General features: G+C 45.0%; 1 protein-coding gene across 13 annotated transcripts in view; it reads right to left on the bottom strand.

Moving 5' to 3' along the window:
• Positions 1–27,422, bottom strand: part of NAV1 (neuron navigator 1) — a 288,276-nt gene that overhangs the window by 21,502 nt on the left and 239,352 nt on the right. For 4 of the 13 annotated variants that reach the window (XM_017896463.1, XM_017896464.1, XM_017896473.1 and 1 more), the window contains 12 exons: positions 21,794–21,932; positions 21,019–21,337; positions 19,493–20,186; positions 18,453–18,899; positions 16,939–16,980; positions 15,724–15,872; positions 13,664–13,834; positions 12,508–12,560; positions 11,721–11,744; positions 11,532–11,609; positions 8,435–8,518; positions 7,723–7,834 (listed from right to left, as the gene is read on the bottom strand). In XM_017896463.1, coding sequence (XP_017751952.1) covers positions 7,723–7,834; positions 8,435–8,518; positions 11,532–11,609; positions 11,721–11,744; positions 12,508–12,560; positions 13,664–13,834; positions 15,724–15,872; positions 16,939–16,980; positions 18,453–18,899; positions 19,493–20,186; positions 21,019–21,337; positions 21,794–21,932 — 2,312 coding nt within the window. The remainder of the gene's footprint in view (positions 1–7,722; positions 7,835–8,434; positions 8,519–11,531; positions 11,610–11,720; positions 11,745–12,507; positions 12,561–13,663; positions 13,835–15,723; positions 15,873–16,938; positions 16,981–18,452; positions 18,900–19,492; positions 20,187–21,018; positions 21,338–21,793; positions 21,933–27,422) is intronic. The other 9 variants (XM_017896465.1, XM_017896467.1, XM_017896475.1 and 6 more) reach the window with 5 other exon arrangements.

The following is a 27,422-nucleotide window of genomic DNA, read 5'->3' as shown; positions in this document are numbered from 1 at the left end:
CAGCACTTTGGGAGGCCGAGACGGGCGGATCATGAGGTCAGGAGATCGAGACCATCCTGGCTAACACGGTGAAACTCCATCTCTACTAAAAAAAATACAAAAAAACTAGCCAAGCGATGTGGCGGGCACCTGTAGTCCCAGTTACTCGGGAGGCTGAGGCAGGAGAATGGCGTAAACCCGGGAGGCGGAGCTTGCAGTGAGCCGAGATCGCGCCACTGTACTCCAGCCTGGGCGACAGGGCGAGACTCCGTCTCAAAGAAAAAAAAAAAAAAAAAAAAAAAAATTTTAAACAGAGCTTACTATTACTCTGGGAGGCCCAGGTGGGTGGATTGCTTGGTCCAGAAGTTTGCGACTAGCCTGGGCAACACAGCAAAACCCCATCTCTACTAAAAATACAAGAAGTTAGCTGGGCATGGTGTTGTGCACCTCTAATCACAGATACAGCGGAGGCTTAAATGGGAGAATCACATGAGCCCCGGGGATTGAGGCTGCAGTGAGCTGAGATAGCACTACTGTGCTCCAGCCTGGGCAACAGAGTGAGAAAGAGGAAATGGAAGGAAATTAAACTAGAGGAAGGGGAGTAGTAAAGTGGCTATTTGCAATTTTCTCCTAGAAACAAAACCTGTTAGATGAAGGAGATGTGGGTAAGGTTTGGTTATTTTCCTCACTCTCACCATGATCAGAAATTGATCTTTTAAACTCTAATTTTCCCTTGATACTACAGGGAAAACAAGATCCTAGGATCTGATGCTGGAACTACAAAGCACATAAGGCATTTGGAAAACCCTTTGTACGATTATCATATCCAGTTAATGACACTAGAGTACTTCAGTTATTTTAAAAAAGCATGGGAAATTCTCAAGAGGATATGCTGAGGCTGGGTGTGATGGCTCATGCCTGTAATCCCAGCACTTTGGGAGGCCAAGGCAGGAAGATGGCTTGAGCCAGCAGTTCAAGACCAACCTGGGCAACATAGTGAAACCCCATCTCTACAAATAATTACAAAATTAGCCAAGTGTGGTGGCATGCACCTGTGGTCCCAGCTACTTGGGTGGCTGAGGCAGGAGGATCCCTTGAACCCAGGAGGTGGAGGTTGTAGTGGGCTGAGACTGCATAACTACACTCCATCCCGGGCAACAGAATGAGAGTGAGACTCTGTCTCAAAAAACAAAACAAAACAAAACAAACAAAAACGGGGATATGCCAAGTTGAAGTTAGAAAAAAATCTTCATTTATGTAAAAATGAATATATGTACCCATATATGTTTGTTTGTATATACACAGATATTTATTTCCGGAAAGATTAAAACTATTAGCAGTACTTACCTCTGGGGATTGGGATTTGGAGGGGTGACTCAGGGAGAGGGATTTTATGTTTCACCGTATACCCTTCTGTATAGTTTATCTCAGTGGTTGGAAAACATTTACTGTAAAAGGCCAGAAAGTAAATATTTTATGCTTTGTGGCCATAGGGTCTTGATCACAACTCCTCAGTTCTGCTGTTGTAGCATGAAAGAAGCCACGGACATTATACAAATTAATGAGTGTGGCTGTGTTTCTAATAAAATTTTGTTTACCAACAGAGTGGTAAGCCAGATTTGGCTGATGGGCCATGATTTGCCAACCCCTAATTTACATTCCCCCTCAGAACATCCATTGCTTTTATGATAAAAATTAGTTTAATTAAAACTAGTTAATTAAAATAAAATAAAGGGGATGGGTGTGGTGGCCCATGCCTGTAATTCCAGCACTCTGGGAGGCCCAGGTGGGTGGATTGCTTGGTCCAGAAGTTTGCGACTAGCCTGGGCAACACAGCAAAACCCCATCTCTATTAAAAATACAAGAAGTTAGCTGGGCATGGTGTTGTGCACCTCTAATCACAGATGCTGCGGAGGCTTAAATGGGAGAATCACATGAGCCCCGGGGATTGAGGCTGCAGTGAGCTGAGATAGCACCACTGTGCTCCAGCCTGGGCAACAGAGTGAGACCCTGTCTCAAATAAATAAATAAATAAATAAAAATAAAGGGTAGCAAAGTATGTGCATCTGCCTATCAGTTATTTGGAGGTTTCAATTAGTTGGGATATATCAATTACATTTAAAAAATACACTCTATAGTATTTTTTTTTTTGAGACGAAGTTTCACTCTTGTTGCCCAGGCTGGAGTGTAATGGCGTGATCTCGCCTTACTGCAACCTCTGCCTCCCAGGTTCAAGCGATTCTTCTGTCTCAGCCTCCCGAGTAGCTGGGATTACAGGCACCTGCCACCATGACCAGCTAAGTTTTGTATTTTTAGTAGAGACAGGGTTTCACCATGTTGACCAGGCTGGTCTCGAACTTCTGACCTCAGATAATCTACCCGCCATGGCCTCCCAAAATGCTGGGATTATATGCGTGAGGAACTGCGCCCGACCATATATAGTACTTTTAAGAGCAAATGATACATTGCAGAATCAAGCAATCTTCAAAAATTAAGAAACCTCTTGTGCATTTTGAATTTTGTACCATGTATATTTATTATCTATTTATAAATAAAATAAAATAAAGTTAGGCATTATTGCCTAAGCATTGATTCTTCGAATATTCCTAGAAATCCACCTGACCAAGTTGAGCCTGGATCAACATGAACTGAGGATAACATGAAAACTCGTAGCAAAAAGCACAATTCATTCATTCAACAAATATATGTTTGAAGAGCAGGTTACACACAGAAAAACCCATATGCCCTCCACCTAATTCAACAATTAATATTTTGTTTTATTTGCTTTCTCTCTCTCTACACACACACATGCATGCACACACACAGTTTCTTGAACAATTTGAAAATAAGTTACAGAGAATACATCTTTTGACACTAAAGACTTCAGAATATACTTTTTTTTTTTTTTGGAGATAGATGTACTTTCTAAGAATAAGAACATTCTCCCACAGTACTATTATCACACCTAAGAAAATGAACAGTGGCTGGACATGGTGGCTCACGCCTATAATCCCAACACTTTGGGAGGCTGAGGTGGGTGGATCACCTGAGGCCAGGAGTTCAAGACCAGCCTGGCCAACATGGTGAGACCCCGTCTCTACTAAAAATACAAAAATTAGCCAGGTGTGGTGACACACACCTGTAGTCCCAGCTACTCAGGAGGCTGAGGCAGGAGAATGACATGAACCCGGGAGGCGGAGGTTAAAGTGAGCCGAGATTGTACCACCGCATTCCAGCCTGGGCAACAGAGTGAGACTTTGTCTCAAAAATAAAAAAAAATAAAAAGAGAGAGAGAGAAAAAATGAACAGTAATTCTTTTCACGTAATATCTAGTCCATATTCAAATTAGAATGATTTCTTGTGTGTGTGTGTGTGTTTTTTTTTTTTTTTTTTTTTTTTTACAACACATGATTTCACTCTCACCCAGGCTGGAGTCAGTGCAACCACCACGGCTCACTGCAGCTTCTACCTCCTGGGCTCAAGCAGTCCTCCAGACTCAGCCTCTGGAGTAGCTAGGACTACAGGCTAATTTTTAAAGAATGAGGTCTCACTATGTTTCCCAGGCTGGTCTTGAACTCCTGGCCTAAAGTGAACTCCCGTCTTGGCCTTTCAAAGTGCTGGGATTATAGCTTGGTCCACTGTGTTTGGCCTGGAGTAATTTCTGATCTTAACTGACATAATTGGATTACTCTGAGGGCAAGGAAAGCACTGGAAGAATGAGCACAGCTAAACCAGTAAGGAAATTATTGAAATATTCTAGGAGAAGAACGATAAAAAACTGAGCCAGGGTAGTGACAATACAGAAGAGGCATAGAATTGAGACCTACGTAGGAGTTAGAACTAACTGACTATACAGGGTGAAACAGTGAGGAATCGTTGTACAAGCTTGGGCAACCAGGCAAATGATAATACCTGAGATGCGCAAACTACAGAAGGGAAAAGGTTGGCTTGTGTGTTTGTAAGTGGGGTGAAGGGGATGACTTTAATTTTGGACATATTAAGTTAGAGATATCTCTATGAGGTCAACTAAGTGGAAACATCCAGACGTGGTTGGAAGTAAAGGTCTGAACTCAGGAGACTGATACGGATAGAAATACAGATTAAGAAGAGATTGTAAAACCAATTGAGCTGATAAGTGAGTCCAGCAAGTCTGCAGGATATAGGATCAATGTGCAAAAAAATCAATTGTATTTTTATACACTAGTAATCAATAACTCAAAAGAGAAATTAAGAAAACAATTCTGTTTACAATAGCATAAAAACTAAGTTTAACAAAATAAGTGCAAGATTCATATACTGAAAACTGCAAAATATCACTGAAAAAAATGAAAGCATATTTAGATAAAGGCATGCCTGTTCATGGATTAGAAGACTTAACATTAAGAGGCAATACTCTCTAAATTGATACACAGATTCAATGCAATCCCTAGGAAAATTCAATCTGAGATTAACAAACGAATACTAAAATTCACATGAAAATGCAAAGGACACAGAGTAGCCAAAACAACCTTGAAAAAGAACAAAGTTGGAGGACTCACACTTCCCAATTTCCGAACTTACTACAAAGCTACAGTAATAAAAACAATGTGGTACTGGCCAAGGATAGACATATAGAAGAATGGAATAGAACTGAAAGTCTAGAAAGAAACCCATATATGTATGGTCAATTGATTTCCTAAAGAGTGCCAAGACAATTCAGGGGGGAAAAAAATAGTCTTTTCAGCAAATTATGCTGGAACAACTAGATATTCTCATGTAGAAGAATGAAGTTGGACTGCCTACCTCATACCATGTACAAAAATTTACCAAAAATGGAACAAAGACCTAAAACTAAAAAAAATTTTAGAAGCAATCCCAGGAGTAAGTCTTCATGACCCTGGATTAGGCAATAATTTCTTAGATACAGCACCTAAAGCACAAGCAGCCAAAGGAAAAAAATAGATAAATTATACCTCATGAAAATGGAAAACTTTTGTTCTTCAAATAATATTTTCAAGAAAGCGAAACAGCAACCCATACAATGAGAGAAACTGTTTTTCAAATCATATGTCTTATAAGGGTCTAATATTCAGAATTATTAAAAAACTCTTAAGGCTCGACAACAAAAGACAACCTGATTTTAAAAATGGGCAAAGGATTTGAATAGACATTTCTCCATAAAGACATACAAATAGCAAATACGCACATGAAAAGATGCTCAGTGTTCTTAGCCATAAAGAAAATGAAAATCAAAACCACAATGAGATACCACTTCACACCCACTAAGATGGCTATTGCAAAAAAGAGGTAAGTGTTAGCAAGAATGTGGAGCTATAGGGCTGGGTGTGGTGGCTCACGCCTGTAATCCAGCACTTTGGGACGCCGAGGTGGGTGGATCACTGGAGGTCAGGAGTTCAAGACCAGCCTGGCCAACATGGTGAAACCCTGTCTCTACTAAAAATACGAAAAAAAAAAAAAAATTAGCTGGGCGTAGTGGCAGGCACCTGTAATCCCAGCTTCTCGGGAGGCTGAGGCAGAAGAATTACTTGAACCTGGGAGGCGGAGGTTGCAGTGAGCCAAGATTGCACCATTGCACTCCAGCCTGGGCAACAGAGCAAGACTCCATCTCAAAAAAACAAAAACAAAGAATATGGATATATTGGCACCCTCATATGATGCTGATAGGAATGTAAAATGGTGCAGCTACTCTGGAAAACAGCTTGCCAATTCCTCAAAAAGTCAAACATAGAGTTACCATATGACCCAGCAATTCCACTTCTAGGTATATACCCCAGAGAACTAAAAACGTATGTCCACACACAAACTTGTACATGAATGTTCATGACAGCATTATTCATAATAGGCAAAAAGTGAAAACAACTCAATGCCTACCTACCTAATCAACTGATGAATGGCTGAACAAACTGTGGTATATCTACACAATGGAATATTATTCAGTCACAAAAAGGAATGATACAAGACAGATGGGTCTTTTGTTTTTTCTTTTTTTTTTTTTTTTTGAGACTGAGTCTTGCCCTGTCACCCAGGCTGGATGGAGTACAGTGGTGCAATCTCGGCTCACTGCAAGCTCCGCCTCCTGGGTTCACACCATTCTCCTGCCTCAGCCTCCTGAGTAGCTGGGACTCCAGGTGCCCGCCACCACACCTGGCTCATTTTTTGTATTTTTAGTAGAGACGGGGTTTCACTGTGTTAACCAGGATGGTCTCGATCTCCTGACCTAGTGATCCGCCCACCTCGGCCTCCCAAAGTGCTGGGATTACAGGCATGAGCCACCGCACCCCGCATGGATGAGTCTTGAAAACACTTTGCTAACATGGTGAAACCCCATCTCTACTAAAAATACAAAAATTAGCCAGGCGTGGTGGCACGCACCTATAGTCCCAGCTACTTGGGAGGCAGGAGAATCACTTGAACCTGGGAGGCGGAGATTGTGGTGAGCTGAGATCGCGCCACTGCACTCCAGCCTGGGCAACAGAGTGAGTCTCTGACTCAAAAAAATAAATAAATAAAAAATAAAAAAGTAAAATAAGTACTAAAACTTGTAAGTTGGATTTTGGAAAAATGGGAGTCACTGGTGACTTTAGTGAAAGTGTTTTTGGTAGAATGATGGTAACAGAAGCGTAATTATAGTGGGGTTAAGTGTGAAAGGGAGGTGGAAAGGTAGGATCGACTGGAGGAAGGAAAGAAATAAGATATAATTAGAACATAGATTGATACATCCTTCCCCTTTAAGATACGAGAGCCTTTGGCAGGTTTATAAGCAAAGAAGGAATGAATAGAGCATAAGAGATCAGAGCGGTAGAAAAGGGCATGTGTGGCATGGAGGGGGGTTGTATGGTTGCTAAAGAGGGCATCCCAAAACATTAGATAAGTGGCCACTCTTGGCCAGAAGGGATGGATCCTTCCAACAAAATGGAGACAAACAAATAAGTATTGGATGAATGTTAACACATGCAGTGGGGAAGAGGCAGTGGAGTTCTCTCTTGAAAATGTTCATTTTCTTAACTAAGGAGGGGGCCAAGGCTATGTTCAGAGTAAGGCAAGTCAGTAGTGGAATGAAGAGTTTGAAAAAAGCAATGAAAGCTGGGAATCACTGATAGTGGAATAAAAAAGAAAACTGACTGTGGGCAAGTAAGAGGACTGCCAAGGTATCTTGAAGACCTGACTGGAGGTAGAGATCACAGATTTTTGTGGCATCAGACTCCCATCTATCTTGACTTCTGTAGCAAAGCTTGACTGGTTACTAAACATCCAGGCTAACTTGCCATTTCAGCGCCATATAACCTACGTGAACTTTGGTTGTTTCATGTGAAGAGTAGACTGCATCTCCCTTGGAGAACTAAAGTGAGGATCAAATAAGATTGTGTGTATGTGTGTGTATCTATGCATGTGTGTGTATCTATGCGCATGTGTGTGGACACACAACACATTTGCATAAAAATGTTAAGGGCTATTTTAATGATGGTCTTTGATGGCTCTTTGGCCCTGACGTAAAGGTTAAGGAGAGGACTCCTGGGGCTTACAGGTCTCCTCTACTTGCCTTCATACCTTGGGAAGCTGGGGTCATGCCCCTGGTACTCCTCACTGACCAGTCCAGACATCACACTAAAGGGTATCTAAAGGCCCTCACCTTCTAGAGATTTGATATAGGACCTGGAATACTATAGGCCCAGATAAAAATCTGTAATACTCTTCCTTTCCTGCCACCCCTGTTCCCTCTCAATCTGTGGCTGGATGTCCTACCTTTGGGTGTGGTTTCTGAAGCATTAAGGGCTCCCTGAATGACTGCCTGGGCCTCAGAGTTCTTTTTCTTCAGAAAGTCTATGGTTTCTCGCAAATCCAGCAGCTCAGTGTCCTAAGAGAGAAATGAAAACAGCGTCGGCTGGGCATGGTGGCTCACACCTATAATTCCAGCACTTTGGGAGGCCGAGGTGGACGGATCACCTGATGTCAGGAGTTCAAGATCAGCCTGGCCAACATAGTGAAACCTGGTCTCCACTAAAAATACAAAAATTAGCTGGGCATGGTGGTAGGCACCTGTAATCCCAGCTACTTGGGGGGCTGAAGCAGGAGAATCGCTTGAACCCGGGAGGCAGAGGTTGCAGTGAGCCAAGATCGCACCAGTGCACTCCAGCCTGGGCGACAAGAACGAAACTCCATCTTAAAAAAAAAAAAAAGAAAACAGCGTCATTAGTTGGAATTAGCAGGAGCCCTTATGGTGTGTCAGGCAATGGGTGAGGCATTGGAATTCTACAAAACTTATAGAGAAGGGCAGGGAATTGGGATAAGGAATATGCTCACACTGTATTGGGGGCAGATTGAGAATCCAGGGTGATAGTGAGGTGGGGAGAAACTGGCAGTCATGAGCAAGAAGAGGTCAGCCTCAGCCTCTCTGTCCAGGAGAACCCCCTCACTGCACCCACCCCTCCCTCCCTCCCCTTCCCAGGCCTCTCACCTTCTCCTCGGCCGTCTCTGCCAGGTGTCGCAGGCGGGATGTCATATTCACCAGGCTCTGCTCGAAAGCAGCCACTAGATTAGCCTGAAACAAACACAAAAAGAGACTGCTAAGTTGCATAAGGCTAGGGGAGAGGCAATGAATGACAATGGGAAATAGTTTTAAATGATTTCCTGTATCTCAGAGCTGACCAGTGCTGGCAAGCCTCTTGGTGGTTAAAAAATTGATTTCCCTGAGCAGACAAAGGGGAAATCAAAGACATTTTCTGGTGGGAACCAGCTTCTTGAATAATGAAGCCAGGCTGAGGGTAGGGCAGGTTTTTGGAGGCTCTTGGAGACTTGAGATCTAAAACCCATCATCTACCAGAGGTAGGACTATCCCTTTGCTCTATGTGATATTTGGTGTGGCCAACTTGGTAGGCAGGCCACAGCCTCTGGGGTCTTTCCTATTATTTTGGTTTAACTCCTGCATTGTGGAGTGGGCCGACCCCCATGGGACCAAATAATCTCCTGGCAGAAATCATTTGGTGCATCTCTTCCTCCTCTGCTACGCCACTGCTTCACCCTTTCTTGCTTTGCAGCTGCTCCTTGTTCCCAGATTCTCCGGGTTTACAGGGCTAGAAGGAAACTGCAGGGGCATTCCACCATTTGGCCACTAGGTGTCAGGTCGGTTTCATGAGGAGTGAAGGATACCAAAGGGCTCTCTGGGTAAGAGGCAGGCTAGTTCGGAAAGGTGCTGAGTGGAGGAGCTAAGGCCACTTGGTTTGGCATCGTTTGACCTCTAGTTGGCCAACTGGCTGCAAGATGTATAGGCAAGGTGAAGGGAATGAGGCCGGAGGCTAGAAAAGGGAGCACTTGCGGATGGAGAAATAGCCATCCTGAGACTATCTGAGCAAGTTGGTGACCCTAGCAAGAAGCGGGCATACTCTGGGCAGGTCCTTCATGCAGAGGTCTAGGAAATTGGTGGCACTCTTATGGCTCCTGCTGGCTTACAATTCTCCCTCCCTGTTGGGTCAACTCTAGTTTTCACCTACTGCCCCACGTGTTCGGAGCCTACTTTATAGGACCAGGGCTGGAGGCAATCCCTTTGGTCCCGTTAGAGCCTCCTCTTGCACTTTTACTATAAATCTGTCAAGACCTGAGCTCTGCGGAGATTATAATATGTCACGACCTGCGCAGTTTCCTTTCACCCATTGTGCAGGGAACATCTGTCTTCTTGACCTCAGGTCTTCTCTGGTTTGCTTCTCTACATCCCTGTGTGTCTGCTTGTAGACTCCTTGTAGTTCCTGGAAGACTACTCATGAGAGGCCCCGAGAACCCCTGTATGCTTTTCTGTGTTGCCTTTCCCCATCCAGGGGACCCCTTTTGCTCCGCCTGGGCTTCCTCCCCCATCTCCCCTACACTTCCTCTCCCTACGTTGACCCTTCCCCTAATCTCAACCCCAGGCTAGGGTACCTGTAAGACCTCAGGGCTAAGCAGTGGCGCTGCAGAAAGGCTAGCATTTGAGAGGGGTAAAGTGGTCTGGGACCCTCTGTCTAGGGTGTACCCTCAGCTGCAGTAGCTAGGAAGTTCCATGGAACATGACAGAAGTTTGGTTTGTAGTCAGGGAATCCTGAAGAGAGCTGTGGAACCTTCCTAGAGTCTCAGCATCCCATCTCCTGCTTGAGGGCAGGGTTCTGACCCTCGGCAAAAATCTGCCTTTAAGATGCAGAACCCACCATGTCTGGGTGTTTAGTTTGTTCTCTTAGCCAAATGGAACTTCCTGTTCTAAGGAAAATCACCCTCTAAATTCAATTTCTTGGCTCCAGCCCAGCCTTGACAGCATGGTGGCTGACAGATTGCAGTGTAAATGAATCAGACATAATAATGTTCTCTGCCTCCCTGGCGCCTCTCCCCCCCAGCATCTCCCAGACATGAATTTCCTGGGGTGTGCAGGACGTGACCCAGGCCATTTCTTTGGTGGGTGTGGCACAAGGCAGAGAAAAGATGGTTCTTGTTTATGTTACAATTCTTATGGGTCCCCCAAGAGTGGGAAAAAGTGCTTAACATGAGCTTCAAACAAACTGGTACAACCTATGAATTGAGGGTTTGGGAAAAGAGAATCAAGAGAATAACTAGTGTGGTGAGGGAACTGCTGCTGAAATGTGTTGGAAACATTCAGAATCTTGGTGGAGATTCTTCTACCTAATTCCGAGGGATAGACCCCAGGCCTGACAGCTGGATTCCCCAGAGAGGAAGGGCAGAGAGAAAACCAGAAACTACTGCGGAAATTGCAGACATGGTTACTTTTGTGCAAACACTTGGAAAGCTCCTGCAGATCCGGCTCAGCTGTTGTTTACAGCTTTGGGGGAAAATGGCTCTTATGTTCTCTGTTTGCAACTCAGTCACAGGGGAGAAACTACCACAGCCTGGTTAGAGGAGGTGGCTTCATTTCTCCCCATGTCACAAGGTAGAAAAACTAAGGCCTAAAGAAATAGACTCATTCTAAAAAGAGGTACTGAGGGTAGAAACAAAGAATTCTAGCTCTCAACCTGAACCTCAGATTGTTTCTACCATCTGCCCAAGGAGACCACTCAGAAAAGGCAGTTGGGAATGAAGGAGTCAGACCAGAATGGGAGTTAGGTTTCTCAGTAGTGTCGTGGTCACCAGACAGAATTCTAATGACCAATTATGTGCCTGCACAGTTATGTGGCATGAACAAAGACATGAACACCCCCCAGGGCAGTGGAAAGGCTCTAAGAGCCCTATAATTATAATCCATAACTGCTTTTATCCATGACCAATGGCAAGGTTGTTTCTGCCTCCATGCAGAACCACTGATAATCAATCTTCTTTTCTTTCTCTAGGGAGCTCAGCCCATCAGACATGAACTCATCCATACCTATTAATTAGAGTGGAAGCAAAATGGTTCTTCCTAAAAGTTGAGGCTCAGAGAACGGGAAGAACAATCCCCTAGTCTTCTATCGTAGAGCTGTGAAGAAGATCCATGCCCTCGAAGTCTCAGTCCAGGTGATACCTTACCAGGTAATCCTTGGCTGAACTTGTCTAACTATGGTCAAAATAACTGCCTTGATCTTTCCCTACTTCATGGCACTCACATTGGCAGAAAGCTGAGACGTCAAGGTGGCCACTTTCTCCTGGGATGATTCCAGTTCCCTACGAAGCTTCCGGATTTGCTGTAAAAGGAAGAGAAACACAAACTACTGGCTACAGAAGCTGTATAAGATTTGGAAGGAAAATGGGGTGCAGTGATGTTAACAAGCAGAGACAAAGGCTTTGCACCCTACCTCAGATTGCATCCTCTCCTCAGCCTGAAGAAGGGAGCACAGAAGGAGAGAAAGAGAGAGAAAGGAAGTAGTTACTATGGAGGTGAAGAAGTCAGGTCCCGGTGGCAGGGTAGGAAATGTGAAGAAGCATGACTCAGAGGTGCAGAGAGGCTGAAACTGTTGTTTCCTGGCCCTGGCTCCTCATAGGACTCGGCTCAGATCTATACTAGGGTTTCAATAAAAGATTTATTTGGAGCTCATCTCCAGCAAACTTTGTCACTGCCAAAAAGGATAGGAAATGAGACTTTGGTCGGTTTGAGAACTAACAGTTATTGCCAGCAACTTGGAGTAAAGAATTAGGGGCAAAACAAATCTATGAATCAAGAAATGCCTAATAGCCAAATGCTGTGGCTGGCGCCCCACAATAAACACTTGGTCACTTCTAGAGTTCTGGAGTCCGGGTCCTAGAAACCTATTCATCTCACCTTGCCATACATGCTTCCCATCTACCATGGCACAGAAAGGGCTTGCTAACATGGGGATTCTCCATTTTTCAAAGGAGGGCAACAAAAATCACCAGACTTGCTCAGGAGCTGGCGGTGGGGTCAGAAAGACCATGGAGGACCTGAGGCACCCAAGTCAGTGCTACAAGTTCTAGGTGCCTCCCCCACTCCCACCCCAATGGGTACAGTGAAGAGAGAGCAGTGCCCCCATCCCCCGCCCAGTAGCCCAACTCCAAGGAGGTTCTAGGGAGCATGGGATGGTAGAGGAGAGGGGATGAGAGGGGAAGAGAAGTTAATGCTCTTACTGAGGAGTAGGTGGAGGAGGCACTGGAGGCCAGGGACAGCACTGAGCCGTGAACTGAAAGAGAAGGAGAACACAAAGAGTTAACAGTGGGTTCCAGGGACAACGGGTTTTTGGAAGACCCCCTAAGGCAGGAGTTTGGATTACGATTCTGGAGGGCATCTGGAGCAAACAGAAAGAACAGAGTAGGGAACCCAACTGGCGTCAAAAGAGCCCAAAGCAAGGTCTTGAGTCGAGCTAGCCTCCTCTTTCAGCCTACATTCTCTGGCAGCCTGGGTATGTCAGTCCCTTGCTCAGCCTGCTCTGAGGGGCACAGGGTTTCAGAGAAGGGAAAGGAGACTTTCAGGGATAGTCATCATCTTATCTTCCCAGTCAGGAAAGCACTTTAGCCGCAGGAGAGAGGAGTTTCTCATCAGATTTGCTCAGAACAAATACTGCAATTCTGCCCGCGCCTCCTCCTCTCAGTACTGGGGGATGTACTTAGGATCTTGGGGATCATTCAGATGAAAACAATATTTAAGTGAGGAATACTCATTCTGATTATTCAGTAGAACCTACAGTGAGAACTAAAGCATGTCTGCAGCAGATGCCTCCTGGAATGACCATCTTGAAAATAATAATGGGAGATCTAAGCTGCCATAAGCCTGGTCTTCTAGCTCTGATCAATACTAACACCCAGATCACCACCAACAATCAGATGGCCCTCCCTGGTGCTCATCTTTGGAACATTTTTGAAAGAGGAATGAGATGCCTAATTATTTGTAAGGATTTATTAAGAGCTACTATTATGTCCTGTTTTCTTTTCATATATTTGAGAGACTGTGGGGAGGAAAGACTATGGCTAGAATGAGGAGGAGAGAAGCTGTGGTTTTCAGAGCATCCTGAGGCGTGCCATTTAACCCTTCCATGCTCAATTTCCCTCCCCCAGCCCCAGTGATGGATGCTCCATCCCAATGCCCCAGTGCTAGGTGTGCCACCCAAGGTTTCTGGGCCCCCAGACCCTTCAAAGGGATGGGAAGAAAAAACTGAAATGGCCCAACTTGATGTTCTGTGAATCATATGTGTGTGTGTGGTGGTGGGAGTGGTGGGAGTGGAGGTGGTGGGTGAGGGGACCCAGCAGAGCTGGAATGAGCGTGAACCGCGCTGGCATGAAGTCTCACCATCATCCGTGGGGTCTCGGAAGGATCCTGACCGAATCATTCCCTTGGGTCTCTCGGCCAGGGACAGGGTGCTCCCCATTTGGGAGCCGCTGTACAGCTCGAAGGCCGCCTCGTGGGTGGGGATGCTGTTGGAGCGGGTGATTCTTGGCGTGGTGGCCGCAGTGGGACTCACTGGAAGGACAGAGGGAAGGGGGATAGGAGAGGGAGCAGGAGGGCAGGAAAAGAGGCAGGGTCATCAGCTCTCCGGGCCCTTGGGGGATGGAGCACCAGGAGCATGAGAGGCAAATGGGGAGAGGGCAGGAGAGGAAGGGGCAGGTGCAGTGGTGGGAGTGTGCAAGCAGCTGGTGGTTAGGAGCGGGGTCCCTCCTGGGGAGATCAAGCCCTAATGGAGAAGGACCCTGCTGTCTGGAATAAAGACCTTCCCTCAACCCTGCCTGCCTCAGAGCTGTTGCTTTTGAAGGTTAGGCTGGGGGCCTGGCAGCTTTTCCGAGACCTTCACATCACTCGGATGTGCTGATGAAAAATGAGATGCTGTGGTTCTCTAAAACAAAACTGCCAGCTCAGGAGGACTGAAAATTCAAACTAAGAGCCAGATCTGAATGATGAAAAAGAACCAGCTAGAGAAGGGGGCTGGGCTACGGGATTCAGTGGCCTTGGCATTGCGGAAGGGCATGAGAATCTCCCCACAAAGTAGTGTCACTCTAAGTGACGGGGTTGGCTCTAAAGCATCAAGAAACATGGCCCTCTTTGCCTAGCATTGCTCCGGCTTGAAGGTCAGATGGACAGAGCAGGAGAAAGTGTCAGGTAAGGCTTGTGGAATGTGCTTTGAAGCTGGGCTCAGCTGAATCCTGTTAACCTGAAGATGCCTTACCCCTTTGCCCCTTGTTGGGATTACAGCCTTTCAGGGTTTCATACCCACAAGGAGCTCCCTTGTCTATTCTTCTGCCTCCATACAGGCAGGTGGATGTCTAATCTGTCCATAAAGACCTGTGCAGAAGAAGATGGCACACCTCTCTGTTGAGTTTTTCAAATTCCTAAGGTAATTATTGCTTAGCCCAGCCCCTCATTCTACAGCATGAATGCAATTCTTCTTATTTGGTCCTCAATGGAGATAGAGAAAAAGCTGGCCCCATCTTCCATTTAGTAGCCCTTCAGAGGCCAGATGATTCTGTCTGAAGAATGGTTCTTTTCCCTAGGCCAAGTGATCCCAATTCCTAGTCTTTCCTCAAATTCCCCACAGTCATTGCATGGGTGTGTTACAGGTCCTTGTCTTTTATTAACTGATTTATTTTACTCAGCTGAAAGAAGAGATGGATTTAAGGAGATGCAGCAAGCAGATAACAGGCCTATCCCAGGCACTGTTCTTGAATGGGTTCCTAGTAGGTCAATCATGGCGTACTGCTTCCCAGAACTGGGGCTGGTGTGCTTCTGTGCTAGGCCAGACTGTACCTGAGGCTTCCTCTCCTCCCTGTCTTCAAGTCACTTCCTTATTTCCTAGCTCTCCTTTCTCCCTAGGCTTTAGGAAGGGTGTGGCCAGGACACATCTTAGTCAGCCCTGCCTTCAGGGTTAGGATGGACTGGGCTCAGCCAGAGCAGTTGAGGAATCTGGACTTGGCTGAGTTTGGAGGCAGATCTTGTCCTTGGCAATCAACAACCTTTCCCTCCTTCCTCCCCATCGGCCTGACATTTCAGTATTGCCCTCTCATTAGCTGGCCCTAGTAGCACTGGGTGTGGTGGCTCCTTTCTGGCAGTTCAATGTGCCTGTTCTTGCACTGGTTTGATCTCTGGGCTTTGGGTTATAGCTTTTCCATGCCACCATTCAGGCTCTCTGATGCTAAAAGGATCCTACAACTTGTGCCCAGGGGCAACTTTTCAGTTTAGGATCTTGAAGTACTCTACCTTCAATCTTACTTCGGTTGGATAAACTGAGGCACCATGAAACAACCCAATAGAGCATGAGACAAATATAAGATAAAACCCAAAGCCCACCTGCCTTGCCTCACCCTGCAAGGTGGCCCCTGCTTCACCCCATGCCACAGTGAGTGACTGAAAACACTAACCTATGTTGGTAAGTTGGCCCTTTGCACTCAAAGACATGGGAAGTGCAGGGGGAGAAGGCAGCTCTGACTGGTCATCAGATTCAGGCAGCCCACCAATGGTATGGGAATGTCGCCTCTCCTTGGTCTCCTCCTGGGACTGAAGCTGGTACCTGTAGGAGGCAGCAGAAGAATTCAATCTGGGACTAGCAAGTGCGGTCAGATGTTTAGTTGGTGCGGAGGGTGTCTGAACTAGGCTGGAGCCAGGAGATTCTGAAAGCAGGACACGGAAAAGAGAGCAGTCAGGGCTGCTCAAGGAGGGAGGAAGAGGTGGCAACTCAGCATCCTCTCCCAGACCATCCAGAGGGTGTGGAAGGCCTAGCAGGTATTCCCGTGAGGGTTCCTGAGGTGGGGGCAAAAATGATGGAGGAGGCATTAGAACTTCTCCTCAGAAGTTCAGGACAGAGACTTATGATTCCACGTGTGGGCTTTCAAGTTGCAAGGGTCGGTCAGGCACAGTGGCTCACACCTGTAATCCCAGCACTTTGGGAGGCTGAGATGGGTGGATCACTTGAGGTGAGGAGTTCAAGACCAGCCTGGCCAACATGGTGAAACCCCCATCTCTACTAAAAATACAAAAATTAGCCAGGCATGGTTGTACACAGCTGTAAGCCCACCTACTCGGGAGGCTGAGGCAGGAGAATCACTTGAATCTGGGAGGTGGAGGTTGCAGTGAGCTGAGATTGTGCCACTGTACTCCAGCCTGGGTGACAGAGTGAGACTCCGTCTAAAAAAAAAAAGAAGTTGCAATAGTTGCCACCCAAATAACAACTCAATGCTGTCAGAGCAATGGGTGACCAGGTAGGTCCTGCCCCTAGCCCAGCTGAGTGACCAAAGAGGCAGGCTGTTCTCTCTCATACTTTTAGGGAGGAAAATTATAGAGATGAAGCTCAGCCAGGATTGGGATGGCATAGGCTAGTACAGGTAAGTGCATGACTCCCATGTGCAGACTTGTTTCTCCCCTGTCACCAAAAAAAGAACACTCACTGTAAAAGTTGACTCACATAATATTAAGCTTGGGCAGGGTGCTAGGTGGTACTTGTATGGGACCACATACAAATGATTCAGCTAAAAGGGTGACTAAATTCATGACTGGAGCCTGGGACAGGTTGAGATATGATTTTTCATACATACCAGGAGTCCCATTTATAGGGAAGAAAAAACACATTAAAGGGTTACCTGAGCCCTTTCTTGGGAAGAGTGTTCCGATCTCGTTGATTACTGTGGAGATAAAAAAAGAGAAAGAGAGAGAAGCATGTGGGTCCATCTTAGGAACTAGAGTTTAGGACCATTGGTGTGAGGTATGCAGACCCTAGATGCAGGACATCAAACTATGACCCCCTTTAGCTCTAAAAACCAAGAGACAGCTATAGCCTGCTTCTTGGCTTACAACTTGGGAAATTTATCTGAGATATTAAATGTTTTTTCTCTGATTAGAAATTAAGGCATGGTTAGCTATTTAAAAGATCATATTATGGTGTCAGGGACAGTGGCATGAGCCTGTAGTCGCAGCTCTCAGGAGGCTGAGGCAGGAGGATTGCTTAAGCCAATGGGTTTTGAGTCCAGTCTGGGCAACATAGTGAGACCCCATCTCAAAAACAAAAAAATAGATCATATTATGGTAGGTAAAAACTACCATATAGGTAGTTTGATAACCTTGGCATGTAGGGGGAAGGGGGGGAAAACTAGGATGTGATATAAAAGAAAAGATTTTGGGCAGCCAGGTGTGGTGGCTCTCGCCTATAATCCTAGTACTTTGAGAGGCCGAGGTAGGCAGATCACTTGAGGTCAGGAGTTCAAGACCAGCCTGGCCAACATGGTGAAACCTGGTCTCCACTAAAATACAAAATTAGCCAGGCATAGTGGCAAGTGCCTGTAATCCCAGCTACTTGGGAGGCTGAGGCAGGAGAATTGCTTGAACCTGTGAGGCAGAGATTTCAGTGAGCTAAGACTGTACCATTGCACTCCAGCCTAGGCAACAGGAGCGAAACTTCATCTCAAAAAAACATATAGGTAGTTTGATAACCTTGGCATGTAGGGGGAAGGGGGGGAAAACTAGGATGTGATATAAAAGAAAAGATTTTGGGCAGCCAGGTGTGGTGGCTCTCGCCTATAATCCTAGTACTTTGAGAGGCCGAGGTAGGCAGATCACTTGAGGTCAGGAGTTCAAGACCAGCCTGGCCAACATGGTGAAACCTGGTCTCCACTAAAAATACAAAAATTAGCCAGGCATAGTGGCAAGTGCCTGTAATCCCAGCTACTTGGGAGGCTGAGGCAGGAGAATTGCTTGAACCTGTGAGGCAGAGATTTCAGTGAGCTAAGACTGTACCATTGCACTCCAGCCTAGGCAACAAGAGCGAAACTTCATCAAAAAAAAAAAAAAAAAAAAGATTTTGGACTAGGAAGCAAAAGCTCTGGATGATAGGTTAACCTAATTATGAGATCTTGGATAAGTCATTTAACTTCTTTGTGCACAAGTTTCTCCATCTGTAATATTATAATAATAATTTAAAAACAAAAATACATCTTACCTATCTCATAGAGTTGTTGTGAAGCAAATTAAATTACTTAATATATGTGGAAAAAATGTCACAAGTCACAAAATGGCAGTAAAATATAGGATAGTATTGCCAATGGCAAAATAAGCCCAAGACACGGAGACAGGTTGAGGTTCTGCTGTCTTGTCTACCTACCTGTCCAGTTGCCCAGCTCTGGGGCTTCCACTCCAAGTCAGCTCTTCCGTCTCTTCCTCTGGGGGAGCAGCAGGGGGAGCAGGTGGGGTGGGGACGGGAGTACTGCTGGGGAAGGCACTGGGCAGGCTCATTGGCATCTGGAGGGACTCCATGCTCCTGTGCAGGCCTGAGAGTTTGGGGTACATGCGAGTCTCTTTTGGCACACTGAAACCACTCATTAGCTCCAGGCCCTGGGAGAAGCTGGCTGAGTTAATATTGAGGATGGGTGCTGGACTGGGGGTGAAGCAGGAAGGGAGAGGGCCCCCGGATGCTGAGCTTGTAGCATGCAGATCTGGGACCTTTGAAGCATGGGTGGTATCACTGGATGATGGTAGATCCAGACTATTGGAGTTGACCTTGTCAAGATTGGCTAGTGAGGGTGGTTTGACAAAGCTCTTCGCTGTGGCCCTGAGAGAAGATCAAACAAAATATTCAGAATAACAGAATTACAGACTGAGAGGCAGATAGGACCTTAAAGAAATCCTATCCAGTCTTGTTTTCTGCCTATTTGCTAAGCACAGAGGCTTATCCTAATGCTGTTGTGAAATACAATGCAAGGAAATCTGACTTGGGGCACAACTTGGGGCACATTCAGCTTAGATAACGGGGCCAGCATATGCACACGGGAAATACAAGTGAATTTATGCAAATAGGTATATATGTGTAAATAAACAGTAAAATCACCCATACAAGTGCTGAAAACATGGTAAGGGTTGATCAGAGAATAGTACAAACAAGCTAAGTTTTGAATACAGTTTTGAAAGAGGGATTCAGTCTTTCAGAACTTTCAGAAACAAGATTCTTTCAGAACCATGGCATATAGGGGAGAGGTGGGAAAGAGCCATGCAAAGGCCTAGAGGCAATGGTGGATAAGCCATACTTCATCTAGTCCCTAGAGGCAATGGTGGATAAGCCATACTTCATCTAGTCCAAGGAGGGCAGAGATATACAAAAGAATGACAAAGCAAACAGACAAGGAGGCGGTTGCCCGCACTGGGTACCTGAGAGGGGTTGGTGGCAGCTCTGCCAGCTTGGTGGCTGTGGGGTGGCTTGCTTGGTTCTTGGGAGTACTTTCTGGGGAGCCAATACTCTTCAAAGAGATGTTGTCTGAGTCCAAGGCCACTGCCTTGGCTTTGGCCTTCTCCTTTTCCCGATCTGTCTGATTGACAGGGGCTGGAGTGGTCCGCCCACTGGCTACCTTGGTAGGCTCCTTCAGTCTGGAAGGTGTAAGGCCTCCCTGCTTGGTGCTGAGGAGGCTGGGGTCAATGCTGCTGCTCACAGGGCGAGGTCCACCCCGCCCGCCGGTCACGCTCATAGAACTGGATTTGGCTGGCCGGGGCAGACTGCGGTACTGGATGTTAGAACGGGCTCCAGGAGCCAGGAATCCTGGCTCTGCGCTGTTGGACACATCTAAGCTAGTCTTGCGCCCATTTACTGGCTTGACAGGGATGCCTGAGGACTTCTGGATCTTGCTGAGAGTGGCTGAACCACCGGTTTGCATGACGGTGGCTGTGCCTGTGGCAGGAGGAGGCTTCTTGTAGCCAAAGGATCCAGAAGTGGCGGGGCGAGCAATGCCTGAGGGGGGCTTCTTAGCATCACTCAGGCGGTCCCGACCAGCATCAGAGGAGGAGCGTTGGAGCCCAGTATTCTTCACTGCAAGCTTACCCTTGTCTGTAGCTTTGCCCTCAGGTTTGCCTGCAAGAGGACAGGAAATGAGATAAGAGCTGAAACTGACCAGTATCTTAAAAAACTATCCTTTTCTTTCCCTCCATGAGTGAAGGGAACATTGTAGAATTTTAGAGGCCTAAATATGGGTAAACAGGTACAAGATAAGCTGATAAAGTTTCTTGTCTGAAAGACTCTGACTGGGAGGGGTGGGGAGGCTAGGAATTTTTTTTGTTTTGCTCCCAGAGTAGAATGGTCCATTTTGAATAAAATGGCAGAGGCAAACACAAAGATGAGCAAGAATATCCATCTAACAACTGGTTGTGGAAGGGAAAAAAAAAAGGAGGGGAAGCAAATGGAATTGAGTATGACAGTATCTCTTGGTAATTAGAGACTTGAGGAAAATGTTGATTAAGGCTAAAAGTTACCCAAGGGGCCAACTTTGGGGGCACTATAACTCTCTTGCTGTAGCCACTTTATTTATTGTTTTCTTAGGATCTTCCTGAGATGTCAAGCAATATCTTATGAAGATAAGTACCTCAAGTGACTAACTTGGGAGAAACAAGAAAGCATTGGAAGTGTTTGGAAGGAGGTCAAACTAGTCTCTAAACATAATATACTCCCTCCTGCACCTCATATTAACTGGGATTTTGGCCCAGTCACTGAACCTCTTTGAGTTTCTGTTTCTTCCACATTCGTAAAATGGAAATAATAATACCCATCTTTCCTAACTCACAGGACTGTCTTTAGACCAGATAAGATAATGTATGTTAAAGCACTATGCACATGTTTGCTATCATCCTATGGGTTAACGACCACTAAAAAGAGGAGCAACCAAAGAACTAGGTCTTTGCCCTTGTACCTTCCTTTATCCCAGGCTCACCAGCGACTTTGAGGGCACTCTGGGCAGTGTGAGTGATGGGGGAAGTTACAGCCACAGGTGGGGTCTTGCCCTTCTTCAGGGAACCAGGGTGTCCCAGGCTGATGGGCTTTTTCAGTTCTCCACCCTTGGATGAATCATCACAGCTCTCAGGCCGCTCCCTCCGCCACTTCGAAGTCCCAGGTTCCATCTTCAGACTACCACTGTCGTACTCCAGTTTTTTAGGGGCCTTCTCCTCTGATTCACTAAACCAGCTCAGCCCACTTTCTGCCAGTGAGCGCTTCTCTGAGTCTGTGCGTAGCTAAAGAAAAGAGAAAAAGGCAGGGTGAGATATTTATATGCAAATGGGGGACTGAATAGCTGACAGGATTGATTTTAGTTAGTACCTGGCTCTGCTCATCCTAGAGTATTACGTCAACTGAGGGTTTCTACCTATACCCCTAGGGTTTCCAATGACAGATGGCATGTATCTCTGGGTTTCTTCTTCTTCTCCAGTTGGAATAGCTCTTACATGTATCACTCTAGATTGGTGTAGGCACTAAGTATAGACAATATGACAACATCTGATGTCTTGGGTGAGTAGCCTTAGCTTTTTGTTTGGGAGAGGGTAGGGGCAGCTCTAAAATGACCTGGCCAAAGGCCTATGAGAACCAAGCCCATGGAGTGGGTGTGTATGTGCAACCTCATACACAGACAATGCCGTTTGCCCTGTGGTTCATCTTGAGATGGCAGTTTGGATGTTTGCAAACTCACGTACCACTATTGTTGAGTTCCTGCGAGAAGCAGTGGGAGTAGTTGGGAGGGAGTTGAGTGAGGAGCTAGCATTGAATTCTTCTGAACTGAGATTGTCTGAGGCATCGCTGAGTCCACTGCTGATGGAGCTGCTTTCATCCCAGCTACAGGACAGGAGAGATGAAGGTTAGTGGTTAAAACAGAAGCCCAGGCAAAAAATAAATGTTTCAGATTGATGCAAGAATGACCCTGTACCAGTATTTAGGCTAGCCAAAAGGAGAAAACCTGGGGGTTTGTCCTGGGTTTGCCAGCAACTCAAAGTGTGACTTAAACTTCCTTGTAATTTGGTGATGTTCTTTTACAAAAGGAAGAGACTCTGTCTTTATCTGGCAAGAGAAAACGTTGTATCTCCTTAACAGAAAGGTATATTATAAAGGCAAGGTAATTTTTGGATCAATCTAGTTATACAAACCAATTTCCTCTCCCTGTAAACAACCTCCATTCTTAAAATTACCATATCTTTGTTCATTTTAGATGTGTTCTGCATCTGTTCTCCCCTTCCTTTTCTAAAAATGTCTATAACTGGTAATGAGGCCCAGAAAAAGATTTCTCTTTTCTAGAACCTCTTAGACTTTTATTGTTTCTCATTGCGCCTCCGTTTATGCAGTTCACCCTATCCTGGGATCGGGTCCTGCTTCTAAACAGAACATACTGTTCTTCTGGTAAGTGAACCAAATTTAAGGTGCTGAGGCCATGTAGAGGGGCCAAATTTGTGCTGAATGGATTCATTTCTCTGCCAATTGCTTGGAATATCAGGTTTGTGGTATTAGGGAGATACTGCTGTTAAACATCTTTATCTGTAAACATCTGTATCCAAGAATGCTATTTCATGCACTAAGTGAACTTACTGCAACCTCCATGTCTTTGTAGCTTGAGCTCTACAACATTCCTTTGGCTGTTCTTTTTGTTTTGAGACGGAATCTTGCTCCGTCGCCCAGGCTGGAATGCAGTGGTGCAATTACGGCTCGCTGCGACCTCTGCTTCCCAGATTCAAGCAATTCTCCTGCTTCAGCCTCTAGAGTAGCTGGGATTACAGGCACCCGCCACCACACCCAGCTACTCTTTTTTTCTTTTTCTTTTTTTTTTTTTGAAGTAGAGACAGGGTTTCACCATGTCGGCCAGGCTCCTCTCGAACCCCTGACCTCAAGTGATCCACCCGCCTCGGCCTCCCAAAGTGCTGGGATTATAGGCGTGAGCCACCGTGCCTGGCCTGGCTGTTCATTTTTGGGCTTAACAAGTTTCAGTCAGAAAGTTTACCCTTAACCTCAAAACTAAATAGCCTCCTTTACCATTTATATTAATTTCCTCTTATTCTATCTTTGTTTGCTATTCACGTTTCTTTTCAATCACACGCATTGTTTTCTAAGCTCAAATTCTGTCTCCTATAAAATAAACTTTCTTCAAAGGTCCTATTTTCCAAGTCTTTCCCAATTCCTTTTGGACCTTAAAAATTTCTTCAGATTTCACTCAAGTTTTAGAGCCTAAAACTGAACACAGAAGTTCAGTAAGACTGCTATACAGGAGTATCTGTGCCGGTAGGAATTAACTTCTAAATCCTTGTTATCTGTGTTCAGAGTAGGTTTGTTTATCAGCTTTGCATATGTGCAAGGAATAAAAGGCTGAAGACTTTTTTGTGTGAATTAGCTGGTATCTGAAAAAAATTTTCTTTTTGATTTATTTTGAGTTTCATATCATGGAACAAAAATCAGACATACAAGTCATCTAAGTGGTTGGCCCAGATCTCAGTTGGCTCTCTCTAATTCATGTGCTGGGAATAGGAAAGTGGGTGGTTTGGACATTTTGGCTTTGTTGCTCTGTAGTGATTTATCCAAATACATTGAGAAAGAGCAAAGAAAGCATGGGGATTAGAACACACTACAGAGTTCTTTAAATTTTATGACTATGAAATATAGCCGTTACTGAATGACAATCAACCTCTTCCCCACTTCCCCTCCTGATATATATTAAATCTTACATTTGTCCTGGGCTAAGATGTCGTACCCCCTCACTTTGTAGAGAAGGAATACTGAGGAAAGATCAATGTTGATTTTATGGTCCTATCAGCTCTTCCGGGTCAAGATAAGATCTCTGGCAAGCAAGCAAACAATTCTCAGCATGTTCTCTAAGTCAAAGACAGAGGAAGCTTGTAGCACTGAATCTTTCATCTGAGATTAATTATTCGTAATCAAGGTTGTGAGGCAAAGAAAGCTCTTATGGAAGGACCCTTGCAAAAAGAGGATTGCTGCAGCTCAGAAATCCAAAAGAAACCTTCCTTTGCCCCACATTTATGGAAAGTTTAATAATGAAATGGGGGAGGGGAATTTATATTCTAGGAGAGCATTTGGGTCCTCCTTGCTCAAAAGACATTCCTTCCCAAGTTCTTTTCCTGTAGTGAGGAAGTGTAAGCCTAGAATTACCAAGGAAGGTTGGCTAGAGGATATAAATACTTCCTAGCAAAATTCTTTTGCAAGTTCTGAAGAAAAGGAAAATTCTGTTGTCATGACAAGAAAGTTAAGCATCTCCAGTGGAGATGCTCCTTTGAAGACAGCATAGTTTCTTTCTTTCTTTTTGAGACAGAGTCTCACTGTGTCACCCGGGCTAGAGGGCAGTGGCACAATCTCAGCTCATTGCAGCCTTCGCCTCCCAGGTTCAGGTGATTCTTGTGCCTCAGCCTCCCAAGTAGCTGGGATTACAGATATGCAATTTTTGTATTTTTAGTAGAGACAGTGTTTCACCATGTTCGCCAGGCAGGTCTCCAACTCCTGGCCTCAAGTGATCCACCCGCCTCAGCCTTCCCAAGTGCTGGGATTACAGGTGTGAGCCACCGCGCCCAGCCCTTTTTCTTTAAAACAACAACAACAACAACAACAACAAAACCAACTATTACATTTGAATGGCTTGAAAAAAAATAAAAGTTAAAGAGTGACAGAGTAAGACCTTTTGTCAAAAAAAAAAAAAAAAAAAAAAAGGCTGGGTGCAAAACTCCTCCTTGAAGCCAGGTGTTCAAGACCAGCCTGGGCAACAAAGCAAGACCTCTGTCGCTACAAACAAAACAAAACAAAAGAAATAATACATGCTGTAGTAAGGATCCAAATATTATATAAATATAAAGGAAAAAGGAAAAGTGCTCCTTTTTTTGCCGTCCAATTTTAATTCTAAGGTAACTATTCTTAACAGTTTTTTGTGCATCCTTCAAAAATATCCCTATGCATATATCTTCTAGCTGTTTGCTCTCTGGATCTGCTGAATAGCTGACATTATAGAACCACACTTCATTATCCTGGAGATTCTCTATACCTGACTTAAACTGGAACCTCAGTCTTCCTCTTTGTTGGTTTACTCCTTGTTTCAGTGAAGTACCTTTCCTCTTCCAGTAGGTTTCTGAAAAGGGGTGCTTAGGAAGTAAACTTTGTAAGACCTTACATATCATAAAATGTCTTTATTCTATCTTTACACGTGAGATTTTTGGGTAGCCATGGAATTCTAAGCTGAAAATATCTTCTTTCAGATTCTAAAGGCATTGTTCTATGTCTGTTTCTATTGTTGCCCTTCTGATTCTTTGTCCTTGTATGTGACCTGTTTCTTTGTCTCCCCTCTGGAACTTTTAGCATCTTCTTGTGCACTGAAACATCACTAATGATGTGCCTTGGTGTGGGACTTTTTTAATCCTTGTGTTGGGTACTTTACCAGATGCTTTGAATCTAGAAACTCATTACCTTCAGTTCTGAGAAATTTTATCAAAACTTTTTTGACGATTTTCTCTTTATTTTTCAGTTATCTCTTCTAGGGTGTTTGTAATTCACAAAATAGATTTTTTGCCTGATTTTCTACATTTCTCTCTTATTTTCTAGCACCATGAAAAAAAAAAACAACTCTGTTTTTTTTTTTTTTGAGACAGCATCTTGCTCTGTCACCCAGGCTAGAGTGCAGTGGTGCGATCTGGGCTCACTGCAACCTCCGCCTCCTGAGTTCAAGAGATTCTCCTGCCTCAGCCTCCCAAGTAGCTGGGACTACAGGCACGTGCCACCACACCTGGCTAATTTTTTGTATTTTTAGTAGAGATGGGGTTTCACCGTGTTAGCCATAATGGTCTTGATCTCCTGATCTCGTGATCTGCCCGCCTCGGCCTCCCAAAGTACTGGGATTACAGGCGTGAGCCAGTGCGCCCGGCCTTTTTTTTTTTTTTGTAGAGTCAGGGTCTCCTTATGTTGCCCAGGCTGGTCTCAAGTGATCCTGCCACCTTGGGCTCCTAAAGTGCTGGGATTACCGGCTTGGGCCACTCTGCCTGGCTGCTAAACTCTACTTTTTGAACAATGGCTTCAATTTTATCTTCCGTCCTTTCTATTAAGTTTTTCAATTCTTCTATTACACACATATATATAGATACACACATTAAATATATAGACATACATACATATACACATAAATGTACATATGGTTATTGTATATATGTATATATATATTTTTGAGACAGGATCTTGCATTCTCGCCCAGGCTAGAGTGTGGTGATGCACCATAGTTCACTGTGCCTCAAATTCCTGGGCTCAAGCGATCTTTCTGCTTCAGTTTCCTGAGTAGCTGGGATTATAGTATAGGCACGTGCTACCATGCCCAGCTAACTTTAACATTTTTGTAGAGACAGGGTCTCACTATGTTGTTCAGGCTGGTCTCAAACTCCTGGCTTCAAGCGATCTTCCCTCCTCAGCCTTCCAAAGTCCTGGGATTATAGGTGCAAGCCACTACGCCCAGGCTTCTACCATATTTTAAATTTCCAAGGCTTCTTTAAAAAAATTTTAAACAGCACACTGTTCTTTCTTTCAAGGATACAATCTCTTTTTCAACTCTCGGAGACATTCATTCACTCATTCATTTGAAGGGGCAGGTTTCCAATGGCCTTGCATAGTTTCTGGTTCCAAGTTGCTTTGTTCTGTTAGTACTGGCAGGACTTCATGTTATAGACCTTCTGAAATGTGTGATGAAGCTTGGATGTTTGCTATTATGGAAGACTGCGACATCCATTGTAAGTTATTGAGAACCTTTGTGCACATGCAGTGGGACTTGTCAACTATGGCTTCAGTATAGGGAGATGAAATTGGACTGATTCATTTAAGTTTTTTCTTGTGAGTTGGTCACCTTTCCTAGAGGTGAATCTTCCAAACTCCAGCCTGAAGCATGTAAGACCAGCATTCTGAAAGCTGAGTTCGAGAAGAGCCTGGAGCTTTCAACATTCAATATGCAAAGCTTCGTTTATACCCCTCTCCCTTTAGTTCAAAATCTATGCCCTCACTTGTGTCAGGAGTCCACCAGTCCAGAGACTACCTGTTTTACTCTCTTCAGAAAATACGTCTCCAGTCTTCTGTTAATGGAGGGAAAGGGCTCCCACTCTGGGAGCAGATGGAGCAGAATCTGAGAGTCTACGTGTTTTTTACATACATTTTCAACCAGTCCTCTTGTTTTTAGACTCACCTCTTCCCCTATTAAAGCTACCTGATGCCACCAATTATGAAGCTTTTTGAGGATTCTGGGGTGCAAATTGAGTTGCTGCCCCACTTCCTCCACTGCTGGCTCAGGATTCAACTTTTAAGTCTGATCTA

Source organism: Rhinopithecus bieti, unplaced genomic scaffold (genome assembly GCF_001698545.2).
Source record: "Rhinopithecus bieti isolate Rb0 unplaced genomic scaffold, ASM169854v2 scaffold_24392, whole genome shotgun sequence".
Classification (NCBI taxonomy): Eukaryota; Metazoa; Chordata; class Mammalia; order Primates; family Cercopithecidae; genus Rhinopithecus; species Rhinopithecus bieti.
This window is presented reverse-complemented; position numbering and strand designations above follow the sequence as displayed.